Genomic DNA, 16,300 nt, shown 5'->3' with positions numbered 1-16,300 from the left:
GTTAATTGGGGCCGTAGTATTTTGAATCGTATGTACCGATGGTCAGAAAAGGAGTGCTCGTCCGAAACTCTCCAATCCTGAATTTCATTTATAAACTCTTCTGAACATATAGTTATATCTAATACTTCTTCTCTGATTCTATTGACGAAGGTAGCTTTATTACCAAAGTTTGATGTGATCAAGTCTTTAGTAGGAAAGGAAATCCATGAGGGCTTATCCTCTGCGATTGGTGTTTGTACTACCTCAATCTACACGGAGTTGGCATCACAACCTATTACAATTTTCTTATTTTTCCTCTGTACCTCTTCGAGCAGTTTCATCAGCTCCGACTTTGGTAGTAGTGTCGGAGAATCGAAAGGCAGGTAAACAAATGCAAGGTATATGTTGCCACGACCTTGCTTCAGCACTGTTGTATCCGATGTGGATAATCCTGTTGAGAGGAGAAAACATAAGTTCTTGTGACATAAGATACATGTTTTCTGTCGAGACCCGGTATCAGCATAGCAAAGTTGGAAATTTACGTGATTTAATCCAGAAACCTTGTTGCGAATCGTCCAAGGATCCTGGATTAAAGCTATATATCTTGCCTCTGTTTATTTTAGCCATCAGAGCTTTGGTAGCCGTCTCACTCCGATGGAAGTTTATTTGGATAACTTCAGTCATTGTCACCCATTTAAATTTCCATCTAGCGACTTAGTGATTACCTTCCCGCTCTTTGGATTTGACTCCTACGTGTAACCTGAAGTGGCTATTGATGCAGTGTCTACCATTGATGGCACTGCGGGGTCCTTATCAGGCATATGAAAAGTAGTCGTTTAATCGACATTTTCCTTCTTTTGGACAGCACTGCTCTTCTGCCTTCTGGCGAGTGAGTGATTTCCTCCTCACTTTTAGGATTTGACTCCTCAAAATTATGAGTACTTGCTAATGATGCTTTGGGTATCGTCATAGGTGTTTTAGTGTCCTTATCGGGTCCAATTTTGACAGCCCTTTCAGTCGCCACCTCGCCAATTTCGGAAAGGGCAGCAGCACCATCTTTTGGCAAGTCAGTGGTATCTTCCTCGCTTTTAGAATTTGACTCCTTAACGTTATCAGTTGTAGCAACTGATGATGTTGTCTTAGTTGTAGCTACTGATGATGTGGTCTTATTTTAGTGTCCTTTTCAAGGATTGTTGTAACAGCCCTCCCAATCGGCACCTTCCCAATATTGAATATGACAGCTTTATTCTTGGCAAGACTAGCCATAGATTTCTGGTCAATACCTATAACAAATAAACTTCCCTCAGGTGCTTCTTTCCTCTAAAAGACGTCCCATTTTCCACGGCCAGCTCAGCATTTTGACCACCAAGAATTTCCAGTATACGTTATTTACCCAGTTTGCTGCCCCATCCTTTTATGTAGACAGTGGACTTTAAGAGCACCGGAAGCTCGCTCTTTTGTGTCAGTCCCAGCTTAGCACCATCCCAGGGAGGAGGGATGCTTTCCACCAAGTTCTTTAGGTAGCTACCATATTGATGAGATGCCAACCTCATCAACATCACGCCCATGCTAAACTCGCAGCTCACGCTCTCGATTACTTGTTCGCCCTTTAAAGCGATTGAGTGGTCCACTATTTATTGTTCACCAGATCTTCTACCTTACTCTGCTGGTCTATTGGAATTTTTCCTGTCGGATTACCGGCATCGTAAACTACATAGCCGAGATCGTACCGGAGTCTTCGACTGTTTATTAGAAGACGGGGTGCTCTTTTTATACCCATCATCAAAAAAGATGGGGGGTATATTGTTTTTGTCATTCCGTTTGTAACACATTGAAATATTCGTCTAAGACCCATAAAAGTATATATATTCTGGGTCCTTATTAGATTCTAAGACGATCTAATCATGTCCGTTCGTTTGTCTGTTGAAAGCACGATAAATTCCAAATGGATACTTATAGTTGATGCAGTTTGTTTGGTATTGAAAATGGGCAACATCGGTCCACGATTTCGCCTCGCTCCCATATAAGGCCCCCTTCAGAAAATGACTTTATCACCCATAACTGACGAAGAGAAGCATCAATAGCTGTGAAATTCGGCACAAAGGATCGGTCCATAATTGACCCTACCACCCATTTAAATTCCCCTTCAGAAAATAACTTTATCGCCCATAACTGGCTAAGAGAAGCATCAATAGCAGTGAAATTCGGCAGAAACATCTTTTATGGGAAAATAAATCTCTTCGTAGAATTTTATAAGGATTGGTCCATAATTGACCCTACCCCCCATATAAAGTTCCCTTCAGAAAATGACTTTATCGCCCATAAGTGGTTAACAGAAGCATCAATAGCGGTGTAATTCGACACAAACATTTTTTATACAAACAGAAATCTCTTCGTAGTATTTAAAAGGATCGGTCTATAATTGACCCTACCTCCCATATAAAGTCTCCTTCTGATAACGACTTTATAGCCCATAACTGGCTAAGAGAAACATCAATAGCAGTGAAATTTGGCACAAACATATTCTATCGGAACATAGATCTTTTCGCAGAATTTTATAAGGATCGGTCAGTAAATGACCCTACCCCCCATATAAAGTCCCCTTCAGAAAATTACTTTATCGCCCATAACTGGCTAAGAGAAGCACCAATATGTTGCATCATGCAATGTTGTGCATCAATAGCAGGCACAAACATATTTTATCGGATCATAAATCTTTTCGTAGAATTTAATAAGGATCGGTCCATAATTGACCCTACCCCCCATATAAAGTCCCCTTCGCAAAATGATATTAGTTCTCATAACTGGCTAAGAGGAGCATCAATAGCGGTAAAATTCGGTACAAATATGTTCTATAGGAACATAAATCGCTTTGTAGAATATTATTAGGATCCATGATTGACCCTACCCCCCATATAAAGTCCCTCTCAGAAAATTACTTTTATGTTCATATCTACCTTAAGAAGCATATATATAACAATAAAATTCGACATAAAAAAGTTTTATAGGAACTTGTAACGGTTCAGGCGTTGTGCCCTATCCTTTAGGAGACCTGCGCTACCTATTATTCCGACCGTGCTCAGGGTTTGGGGTAGTGTTCTTGTCTCCATCAGGATAGAGGAAAAACAAAACAAAAATAAAATTAGTTAATGCCACGTTTAATTGTTATTTTTGGAACTTCAGCCAAGATGTTAATAAAATGTTCATAATGTATAACCTAAGTGTTTAGCAAAGGCATGTTAAACTATTTAGCTGAGGCCCCACGTTGGGCGCCATTAAATTTATGTAACGGTTCAGGCGTTGTGCCCTATCCTTTAGGAGACCTGCGCTACCTATTATTCCGACCGTGCTCAGGGTTTGGGGTGGTGTTCTTGTCTCCATCAGGATAGGCTAAGAACCGCACATTAATTTAAAAAAAGGTAGCTTCAAAATATTAACTAAACTAAAACAAAAAAATTTAAATTAAAGAAATTTGAACTTAATGTCAAGAGAAGATGGTGGTATTTCTTCTCTGTCTTGACCCTCCCAACCTTACTATCTTATATAAAAAAAATAATCCACAAGATAGCCCTATAATGATTCCCTAACTACATATTTCTTTAACCTTTCGTGGAATAAATGAAGTTATTTAAATTGTCATAATTTAATTTAACTTAATATTTATTATTAAATTTCAAAATCAACATGTTTATTTAAGAAAATTATAATAAACAATATAATAAGAGTTTATTATTTGTTTTGTTGTGTAGTGTAATTTGTTTGTTTTATTTTTAAGTATTCTAAATTGAAATATTCAACAATGAAAAATTTGAAGTTTACTTTCAAATGTTGTTAACATAATACTTTAAGATATTATGTTAATAACATAATTGTTTTAACATTAACAAAAAAAATATTCAATTTAAAACACTTAAATACATAGAGAATTTAAATGAACAGTAAACACAATTTAAAACTTACCAAACATAATCCAACGATGACAACAGGCCTGATGTGATGCTGAATTTGGGTTGTTTATTATTTAATTTAGAATTTTAAATTCTCATTTTTTTATTTTTATTTTGAGTGTATTTATGTATGTATGTTAGTGTTTATGTGTGTAGGGTGTATAAAGTGTTAGGGCCTTATGCAAAAACGATTATTAAAGTTAACAATGGTTTACTGCACACTTTTTCCATGTAAAAACAGGTTTTAACAACCATTGTTAACTTAATAATCGTTTTTGCATAAGGCGGTTAGTGTATAAGTGTTATTACAATTTTAAAGTTAATTTAAGTTAGAATTAAGTTTAATTTTATATAAAATTAAGATAATTAAATTGAAATTAAGTTAAAAATTTAAATTAAGTTAAGATTAAGTTAGATTATTATCAAAAATTAGATAAAATTTAAGAGAATTTAAGTTTTACGTTAAATTAGATGTAATTAAGTTAGAAAAGTTTAAGTAATTTAAGATAAAATTAGGTTTAAGATAATTTAATTAGATTTTAAGTTAAATTAGATAAATTTTAAGATAGTTTTTTAATATAAACAATTTTCATATAAAACAATTTTCGTGCGAGCTCCCTATCAAATTTTATAAGGATCTATCCTTATAACTTAAATATCTTTGTAAAATGTTATATGGATAGGGCCATAATTGACCATGTCCCCATATAAATTCCCCTTCAGAAAATGACTTTAAGGCTTATTAATGACTCAAAAGTGTGAGTACACCAGTAAAATTCTACATGAACAAGTTTTGTGCGAGCCAAAATATCTTTATCAAATTTTATAAGGATCGGTCCTTAATTAACCCTTCAGAAAATAGATCCCTCTCAAGTAGTGACAGTAACGCTCTTTACTAGCTCTAACTCTCAAATACGACTACAGCGATGAAATTTCACATAAACATGTTTGTATGAGTCCGTACCCTATGCCCCTATTCATCATTAGAAAATTATTTTAAAGCTCATAACTTGCTCAAAAATGCGACATAAACAATATTTGTATAAACAAAAATCGTTCTAAATTTAAGAAGCATCGATACATAAATGACTAATACTTTTTATGAACAAAAATCATTCTAAATTTTAAAAGTATCGATCCATAAGATTGGCCGAATATAACACTCTTACTTGTTATACCCTTCACCTTCGTGAGAAGGGTATATATAAGTTTATCATTCCGTTTGTAATTTCTATAATATAAATTTCCGACCCTATAAAGTATATATATTCTGGATCCTTGTAGATAGCGGAGTCTATTAAGCCATGTCCGTCTGTCTGTCTGTTGAAATCAGTTTTAAGAGGACCCCAGATATCGACGAGATCCGAATCTTCAATAATTCTATTAGACATGCTTCCGAGAAGATCGCTATTTAAAATCAGCAAAATCGGTCGGTAAATAACGGAGATATGAGCAAAAATCCGAGACAACCTCTGAAAATTTCATCAAAAAATGTCATATTTTTTCATGCTTTGTTAAAAAAGCAACAACAACACTGTATATTAGAAAAAGATGTACACGTGTGTGTGTAGATGTATTTGGTTTTATTCAGCTGTGTATTTTTTTGTATGTTTGGATGCTGTTGGCGTCATTGCGTTGTAATTTTTGTTTTTGTTTTTCTGTGTTTTTCGTTATGTATGTTTAGATGTCTGTTGGTTTAGATGCCTTGTGTATTTTGTTTTTTATTTCGTTTAGCGTTGTTCTTGTGCTTTTTGTTTAGCTTTTGATGTAATAATAATGTAGTCGGGAAAAAATTTAAAATTTATAAAAGATGTGTAAATTCCCCTATGGTAAAGGGTATATAAGATTCGGCACAGCCGAATATAGCACTCTTACTTGTTCTTCTTAGGTTTATTTTCAGTTGTCAACTCTTCCGGTGACCTGATCCTCTTTGCCTCAGAACTTGTGAAAAAGTCCGATTTTTCTTTTGGAGTGTCGTTGGATTGACTAACTATGATTTCCTGAAGCATCTTGTTCCACTTCCTCCTCTGTGCTCCAGATAGTATTTTCTTAGTAATAGGTAATTTAGCTATGATACACTCACCTGTTTCACCTTTTACTCTACTTTATCGTTTCGGGATTTGCTAAAATGGTGTTGTTATTATCATCTAAGGATTCAGAGTCGGAACCCTATATTTAAAGGCTGAGATAGCTTAGAGCTTTATCCGAGAACATCCTTCTCTTTCACCCCTATGTTTTTGCTAATGGCATGCTGTACACTTTTGGTGGACTACCAATGAGGGGAGCGGCACCTCCCATATAAATTAAATACAATAATTCGTTTATCTTGGAAACTATTACAGTAAGAATTTTAAAATTTAGCATGAATAACTTTAACATTCATGTAAATATTTTAAGTAATAAATTGGAAGGGAGCGGCACCTCCCATATAAATTAAATACAAAAATTCGTTTATCTTGAGATAATGTAACAGTTAGAATCCTAAAATTTTGTCGGAGCCACTTTAGTGTCAATATGATTATTTTGGATAAAATGTGAGAGGACTGGCGTTAGGGGGCGTGGCACCTTTCATATAAATTAAAAACAAAAATTCGTTTATATTGGAAAATATTACAGTTAAAATCTTATACAACTAAATTCTTAAAATTTTGCACGAAGAACTTTAATATTCAGAGCAAACTTTCATTTGAGGGGGTTTGCAGCACCCATATGAATAAAATGAAAAAATTCGTATATCTGAGAAACTGTTAGAGATAGAATCATTAAATTTCACTTGAAGAATTTTTACATTCATCTGATCATTTAGAGTATAACGAGCGAACTTTAAATGGGGACTATGAATAAAATACAAAATATTGTTTATCTAGTAAAATATAGAACTAGATTCATCAAATTTTGCTTATATATTACATTAATATTCATCTTAAACTTTTGAGGATAAAGGGCGGACTTTAATCTGGGGAGCTTGAAGCCCCCACATGAATTAAATAGAAACAACTAAGAGTGCTATATTCGGCTGTGCCGAATCTTATATACCCTTCACATCTTAAACATCTTTTATAAATATTAAATTTTTTCCCGACTACATTATTACATCAAAAGCTAAACAAAAAGAACAACAACGCTAAATGAAATAAAACACAAAATACACAAGGCATCTAAACCAACAGACATCTAAACATACATAACGAAAAACACAGAAAAACAAAAATAACAACGCAATGACGCCAACAGCATTTAAACTAAGGGTGCTCAAGCCCTATGCGCTTGGTACTCTTTTGTTTTTGTAAATGCGCTTAGCTATAGACAGTGTGTTTTCTATACACTTATATGCGCTTAATACTAGCAATACGTTGTTGTTGTTCTTAACAGTATACAAGCAAGAGTAAAACAACAACACTTTCGTATTCATTGCTGGTAAACATTGACGAGACGTAGATTTTGTTTATCGTAAAAAAATAGTTTTAAAAAGTACTTGGAAAAAATTTGTGTTAGTTTTAAATTTCAAACTTACTTTATTCGCATAAAAATTATTGTGCAATAACTCACAATCTACTCTCATATAATTGAAAACGTTTTAAATACTTTTTTCTATTCATTAAAAAATATATTTGCAAAACAAAAGGGAAAATTATTTTTTTAACAAAAAATGCAAATCATATTTTTTTGCTGTGTATTTTAGTAGTGTTGTTGTTGCTTTTATAACAATTTTTTATGAAATTTTCAGAGGTTGTCTCGGATTTTTGCTCATATCTCCGTTATTTACCGACCGATTTTGCTGATTTTAAATAGCGATCTTCTCGAAAGCATGTCTAATAGAATTATTGAAGATTCGGATCTCGCCGATATCTGGGGTCCTCTAAAAACTGATTTCAACAGACAGACAGACAGACAGACAGACAGACAGACAGACAGACAGACAGACAGACAGACAGAGGGACATGGCTTAATCGACTCCGCTATCTATACTTTATAGGGTCGGAAAATAATATTATAGAAATTGCAAACGAAATGACAAACTTATATATACCCTTCTCACGAAGGTGAAGGGTATAAAAATAGTTATCTAGGAAACTATTAGAGTGGGGGGTTGGCACCACATATATGAATTAAATACAAAATTTCGTATATCTTGAAAACTGTTAGATAATTCAAAATTTTCATCGATAGACAGAATTGGCTTGGTATCTCTCATATGTAACATATTGTTAATCTGGAAAACTATTGTGCTTAGAATTTTCAAAATCGTTAAGTGGGTTATTTATTTATACTAGAGGGTTAAAAAATATTGTATATCCAAAGGCATTAGAATAAGAATTATTCTTTAAGAAATTATAATAAACATATAATAAAATTTTATAATTTAGTAACTAAATAAATAATTTTTTTGATTATGTATTTAATTTCGATAGGGGTAGCGAAGCATACCGGGTATAAGCTAGTATATATATAAAAATGAATGTGTTTTTGTTTGTTCATATGTTTGTATGTTTGAACGTTATAGACTACTAAACGGCTGAACCGATTTCCTTGAAATTTTCACATCGTATTCCTGTATGTCTGGAATAGGTAATTGGCTACTTTTTATTTTGCATTTTCAAGTGGGCGAATAGCCACGCTCATAATAAGAAAATATTAAATTAGTATATCTGAGATAATATAATAGTTAGAGTCTTCAAATTTTGTCGGAGCAACTTTAGTATCAATATAATTAGTAAGGACAAAAAGTGGGCGAATTAGTATTAGGGGACGTGGCACCCCCATATAAATTAAATACAAAAAATCGTTTATCTTGGAAACTAAGAATATTAAATTTTTGCACGAATACTTTAAAATCCATGTAAACATTTTGGGTAATAAATTGGTGGACTATCCATTAGGGGAGCGGCACCTCCCATATTTATTAAATACAAAAATTCGTTTATCTTGGAAACTCTTACAGTTAGAATCTTAAATTTTTTGTACGAATAATTTTAACATCCAAGTAAACATTTTGTGTAATAAATGGTCGGACTGTCCATGAGGGGAGCGGCACCTCCCATATTAATTAAATACAAAAATTCGTATATCTTGCAATCTATTAAAGTTAGAATCTTAAAAGTTTGCACAAATAACTAAAAAAATTTGTTTATCTGGGAAACTAATACAACTAAATTCTTATTTTTTTACGAAGAACTTTAATATTCATATGAACGTTTTTAAGGAAAAAGAGTTTGCACAAATAACTAAAAAAAATTGTTTATCTGGGAAACTAATACAACTAAATTCTTATTTTTTTACGAAGAACTTTAATATTCATATGAACGTTTTTAAGGAAAAAGAGTGGACTTTCATCTGGGGAGCTTGGAGCCCCCATATGAATAAAATAGAAAATTTCGTATATCCAAGAAACTATTAAAGCAAGAATCGTTAAATTTTATTTCAAGAACTTCGAGATTCATCTGAATATTTAGAGTATAACGGGCGGACTTCCAATGTGGGACTTGGCACCTCTCATATGAATTAAATACAAAATTTCGTTTAACTGTGAAACTAATAGAACTAAATTCTTCAAATTTTGCACATTACTTTAATATTCATCTGAACATTTTGGAGGAAAAAGGACGGACTTTTATCTGGCGAGCTTGAAGCCCCCACATGAATAAAATAGAAAAATTCGTATATCTAAGAAACTATTAGAGCAGAATCTTCAAAATTTACATGAATAACTTTGACATTAATGTGATCATTTAGAAGATAACGGGCAAATTATTGCAAGTTCGCCAATTTTTATCTATCTATGAAATTAATTTGCAATGGAGGGCTTGGCAAAACATATACAAAATTTCGTATATCTTGAAAACTGTTAGATAATTAAAATTGTTCATAGATAGATAGAAATTGACAAACTTGCAATAATTTGCTTGGCATCTCTCATAAGTAATATATTGTTAATCTATTAAACTATTGTAGTTAAAATTTTCAAAATCATGAACTGAGTATTTTATTTATATTATTTTTAGGGTAGCAAAGCACATTGGTATAGCTATATATCTTCTATTCATATATTTAAAAATGAAATAAACGGCTAAACTGATTTTCTTGAAATTTTCACAATATCTTCCTACGTTTTATGTTGAAATTTTAAATGAGCGATGTGCCACGTAGAGAGTCCACAAACTTTGTACAAGTAACATTTGTATAAATACAATTTTTTTGACATAAATAGGGAGTTCAGCAACAGCATACGTGACATCTACCATATGAAGTAAATACTAAAACCTAATTATTAAAATATGTATATCTAGAAAACGTTAACAGATATAGTCCCAAATTTTGGTGCCTCTCATGTGAAGTAATTACAAAAAAATTTTATATTCTTACTAGCTAATACCTGGTGTGCTTCGCTACCCCATTGGAAATTAAAAACATAATAATTACAATATTTAATTATTTAGTTATTAGATTATGCAATTTTTTTTAAAGGTTTATTATAATTTCATATATTTAAATTCTAAAATAATACATTAATGTTCTATTTATTTCTTTCATTCTAAAATTTAATATATATACTTTTATTCTTAAAAAATAATTCTTATTCTAATGCTTTGGGATACACAATATATTTTTGTTTTTCCATTTGGTTCGTGTACATATAAATCTGAGGAGTTTCCTACTCGAGAACATGCAACGTAAAGCATGTGAAAAACATGGATTTTCAACAAGATCGCTCGTAATCTTTCTAAGTTAGAGGCGGTCAAAATTTGACATTTTTGCCATGCAGGTGTTTTTTCTCATCCATGTAACTTATTACCTATTGTTCTTAGCAAAATGTGTCCCAAATAGTTTAGTTAGATATTTATGCAATCTTTCGAAAAAAATTTAATAAAATATTTTTTATTTTTTTTTAATCAAAAACTTGTTTGACTTTTTTTCAAAATGGGCCCTTTTTATTTAATTTTTTTTAAGAAAGCTTAAGTTAAATATTTTGTAACTCAAGATTTAAAATGTTTGAATTTTTTGCAAAATCAAAAACTTTGTTGACCTTTTTTTAAAAAAATGGACCGATTTTTTAAATTTTTTGCTCAGAAGAAAGCTTATGTGTTTTCCTTTAACACCCTTTTTGTCGCTTAGTGGGATGCGAGTGGGATATCTATAAAAAAATATATTTTGTAACTCAAGACATACAATTTTACTTTTTTTTGAAAAATCAAAAACTTTTTTGACTTTTTTTTTCCAAAATGGACTCTTTTCTTATTAATTTTTTTCTCAAAAGAAAGCTTAGGTCTTTTCCTTTAAAACCTTTTTGGTCGCTTAGTGGGATGCGAGTGGGATGTCTATAAAAAAAAATATTTTGTCTAATATGTCTATCAAAAAAAATATTTTGTAACTCAAGATTTAAAATTTTTGTTTTTTTTTGCAATATATATATTATATATATAATATATATATATATATATATATATATATATAATATATATATATAATATATATATATATAATATATATATATATATATATATATATATATATATATATTATATATATATATATATGGGGAGCTTGTAGCCCTCATATAATTAAATAGGAGAATTATTATATATGAGAAACTATTAGAGCTACAATCTTCAAATATTAATTGAGAAACTTTGACATTAATGTGAACATTTAGAGAATAACGGGCGGACTTTCAATGGGGTCTTGGCACCCCCTATATGAATTAAATACAAAATTTCGTATATCTGGGAAAATATTAGATTTTTTTTAATTTGTCATAATGTTAATTAACGTTCGGAAAAAAATGAATCTCTTGAAAACATTACAGTTAGAATCTTCAAAATTATTAAGAAGATTTTTAATTTATTTTGCTTTTAGGGCAGCAAAGCATACTGGGTATAGCTAGTTTAGAATATAAAAATGTTATTAGTGTTTATATATGAGTGTTAACCTTCAAATCATTTTCTGAAGGGAATTTGTATGGGGCAGGGTCAAATGAGGCCTGATCATTACAAAAATCGGTAATGTCATTAAAATTTCTATAAAGCTAAGTTTTGCCGACTTTTGTTGATATAACACCGTACAACAAATTGGGAAAAATTGTTGCACACATGAGCAAGATCCTATACGTTGGAAACTACATACTTGATATAGTTAAACTACATTTTTGGTTTTTTATTTTCTGATCGTTTAAAAGGACTTTAAAGTTTAAAAGGAAGAGTAGGTATAATTATATTTAGCTTAAATTTGGTTTGGTCTAGTAGGTCAATATAGGTATCGATTGAAAGAGGAGAATAACAGTATTTTTACAAATAAAATAGTTTTAAAATGTTAGAATAAGAAAACTAAAAAAATGTCCTTTTAAATTTTTATCCTTTAATATCCTTATTTTTTATAGTCAGTTTTTTTAGAAAAAAATATATGTTATATTTACAAATATGGAGTTGCAGACTCCCAAATTTCATGTCTTTATCATTATTAGTTCTTTGTAAAAAAAATAAAAGTTAAGATGTATTCAAATTAAAAATTTTTGTTGAGAATATTTTGTTTAATTTAATTTATTATTTATACCAATTACCTACCCTCATTATCCCAATGTCTGTTAATTTTTTATCCTAACGTTAAATTGACAGTTTCAGACAAAATAAACATAACCGGTGGTTGAGATAATATGTCTTAAAATATATAAAATTTTATTTCGTATGATTATGACGATTTAGTGATTAAAACATGCATGTTCCGAATTCTAAAATCCACTTCAGGATAATATGATAAGCGCAATATTAATATAAATGTAAAATATAATATAATTAATATAAACATTAATATCACGATGAAAAGCTACATAAAAAACGTCTATATATGTAGACATAAATCTCTCCTCTTAATTTTATAATATACATATTAAAGGCCTGCTTATGATGGCGCACACGTTATTTGTTTAACAAATTGTCGCATTATTGTTGTCTTGTGCAGGCCTTTAATCTCTATTTGACTCTAGCCCACATTCAGAAAATTAGTTTTTCTTCAATATGTCGCAATTGAAATAAAATTCAACATAAATATTTTATTTGCTAAAATAAAACCACGATATACATAAATATTTATTTATATCGTGGTTTACTAATTGCACATGATATACTGTTGTATTTTTTAATAAAAACTATATAATAAACTACTTTGATAACATTATTGGGATGTCAAAGATATTTTTAAAAGATATATAGAATTTAGAATAGAGTTCGGAATAATTGTGTTAAATTAAAAAGGGAAATATAATTTCCAAGAAAGGAGTTTTAACATGCAATATATCCTTAATCGATTGTTATCCTTTCATATTCTTCAAAGTTTCCACTTTTTTTACTTTTTATCATAGAGATAAAGAAACTCGGTTCCACAATAACTAATTTCTAATTTTTCTACATAATATTTTAACAAAAAATGGACTTTGAAATTTTTAGAGGGGAAAATTTTATTAATTAATTTATTGAGATATTTAAAAAATATTATAAAAATTAAACAAATGGAGCTATGAAGACCAAATTTCAGACTTTTGTACTCCATTCTAATGTCTTTATTATGAATATTTTTTGTTGAACAATTTCGTATAAAATTTCAAGGATAAACTTTCATAAGGATATTTTTTACATCTTTTTATTCTTAAAATATAAAACCAAATACGAGATAAAAATGCTGCAATTGTCCTCTTTAGTTTGATACCCATATTGTTATAATAGGGTGGCTTAAAATATTTTATAAATATTTTTGAAAATTGTATGCACCTCAAATTTTAAAGTCCTTTTGAAAGGACAAACGATCAGAAAATGAATAACTGAGTACGCAGTTATACCATATAAATTATGTGCTTTCGTATGTATGTGGTTTGGTTCGTGTGTGAAAAATGGTGTTGGACGGTGTAATAGAATAGAACTTAATTATGATCCTAAAGGCCCTATTCGGGGGGTACGGTTGTATGGGGGCTGGGCGAAATAATGGTCCGATATTATCTATTTTTAATTTCGTCCTTGGGCCAAAAAATAGAGTGTGAGACAAATTTCATCCAATCATCTTGAAAATTGCGACCTGTACCTTGCGCTTAATCGACTTAGAAAATTATTCTAAGTCGATTGGCATACTTTTAGATGGGTATAGGATGAATATTTTTGTATGTTACACACATCAGCAAAAACCCTCCACTAAAGTGGTGTAGGGTATAAGTATTCACAAACTTAAAACAATAAGTGATTAAAAAATATAATTGTTTTTATTTTCCAGCAAAGATAATTTGAGGAATCTATATCAAAAAGTTCATTCCAACGTATTCAACTGAAAATGAAATAAAATAAAGTATTAATATTTATATAAAATTTTTTATTATTTTTTTTAGGACGTTGCTTTTATTAATCCTGCTAACGTTGTATTTGTTTATATGCTTGTTCGAGAATTGGTCAATGGTGAGGAAACAAAAGAATCTGATCTACAAGCTGCAGTTCTGACATGTCTATACTTATCATATTCGTATATGGGAAATGAAATTAGCTATCCACTAAAACCATTTCTTGTAGAAGACTCAAAGGAAAAATTTTGGGACAGGTACGTTTATTTCAAATACTTTAATAAGCAAGCATTAATAAGCAAAATCAAGATTTTTTAAAAAATCTATGAACCTGAATTAAAATGCCTCGTATTTTGTTAATCTTTTGAATATTTTAACTAAAATACAAATTTTTACATATGGGAGATGCAACGCAAATTATTGCAAGTTCGCCAATTTTCTCATTTTTCTCACCTATTGGTCCTAGCAAAAAAATACCCAAAAGAGTTCAGATAGTTATTTTTTCACTCTTCCCATTTTTTTTTTAATTTTTTTAAAATTTTAATTTTATTTTAATTTTTTTATTATAACCTACACCACTATAATGGAGAGGATATTATGCGTTTGTTCTGAAGTTTGTAACACCCAAAAATATTGGTCCTAGACCCACCTTTCTGAGTCGATTTAGCTATGTCCATCTGTCTGCCTGTGTGTCTATGTAAACCTTGTGTGCACGCTACAGGTCGCAATTTTCAAGATAATTTTTTTTGCTTCAAGGACGATCGCTATTGAAAATGGTTGAAATCGGTCCATTATTTCTCATAGCGCCCATACAACCGTACCCCACGAATCGGGCCTTTAGGCTCACAATTACGTTAAATGTTTTATAATGTCAACAAAAATCAGCAAAAATTAGTTTAATAGAACAATAAATGATAGATCGGGCCTCATTTGACCATAGCCCTCATACAAACTCCCCTTCAGAAAATGACTTGAAGGTCAAAAATAACTTATAATTACTAATAAAACGATCAAAATCTACATAAATGACTTTGAAGTAGACGTAAATTCATCTACCAAAATTTATAAGGATAGGTCCATATTTACCCCTTCGTCCCTATGAACCCTCTTGTAAAAAATCGCTTTTTTGTCAACAATAAGCAAAAAATTTCACAATAAAACAAAATTAGACATTTCCCAATGCCAGAATACAAAAAGGACCCTATCCAGGCCACCTCTATAAATATACCTGATAGTAGAGTTACAATATCTTCAATATTAATTGAGAGCAGTTTCTCGATTACTTCAAAACTCTTGGACCAAGATTCATAGCAGCTGGTGATTATAATGCAAAACATACATTTTGGGGCTCTCGCCTCATTACTCCTAAATGCAGACAATTGCTAGAAGCAATATCGCATAACAGACTAGACGCCATATCTAGTGGCCAGCCTACCTATTGGCCTACAGACCTCAATAAGATTCCCGATCTAATTGACTTTGCTGTAATCAAAAACATAAAACGAGAATTTATTTCAGTGATCCCTTCACTGGACCTCTCGTCAGACCACACGCATACAGTTTTAACGTTTTTAGAAACCCCAAATAAATTGGAAAACTATTGTTCTTGTTTCCCTAACAAGATGACGAACTGGTTAAAGTATAAAATGTATGTCACACTTGCCACAAAACATTTCAGTGAAAAATGACCATGAAATACAATCCGCTGTCGATATATTTACGGATATCTTACAAGATGCTGTCAAAGTTTCTACACCCCCAGTCACCTTGGGATACTACAAAAATTCGAAATGTCCTAGGAACATTGAGTCTCTAATTAAAGAAAAGAGAACACTCAGGCATCAATGGCAACAATCGCGGTCTCCAAACATAAAGGTTAAACTTAATCAGTGCCAAAGAAGACTTCACATCGCCTTAAAAAATAATAAGGAATCTAATCTGAGAAATTATCTCAAAAACTTAGACCCTACTAAGAAAACAGAATATAGTCTCTGGAAAGCTTTTAAAGATATGCAATGATCAATGGGCAAAAAATACGTCAGAAAACCTTGAAGCATTCGCC

General features: G+C 31.1%; 1 protein-coding gene across 1 annotated transcript in view; it reads left to right on the top strand.

Annotated features, from left to right (window-relative positions):
• Positions 1–16,300, top strand: part of LOC111688633 (cyclin-dependent kinase 5 activator 1) — a 173,955-nt gene that overhangs the window by 104,068 nt on the left and 53,587 nt on the right. The window contains exon 4 of the mRNA XM_046945155.1: positions 14,290–14,495. Coding sequence (XP_046801111.1) covers positions 14,290–14,495 — 206 coding nt within the window. The remainder of the gene's footprint in view (positions 1–14,289; positions 14,496–16,300) is intronic.

This window comes from Lucilia cuprina, chromosome 2 (genome assembly GCF_022045245.1).
Source record: "Lucilia cuprina isolate Lc7/37 chromosome 2, ASM2204524v1, whole genome shotgun sequence".
NCBI classification, from domain to species: domain Eukaryota; kingdom Metazoa; phylum Arthropoda; class Insecta; order Diptera; family Calliphoridae; genus Lucilia; species Lucilia cuprina.
The sequence above is the reverse complement of the archived record's forward strand: the minus strand, read 5'-3'. Positions and strand labels throughout refer to the sequence as shown.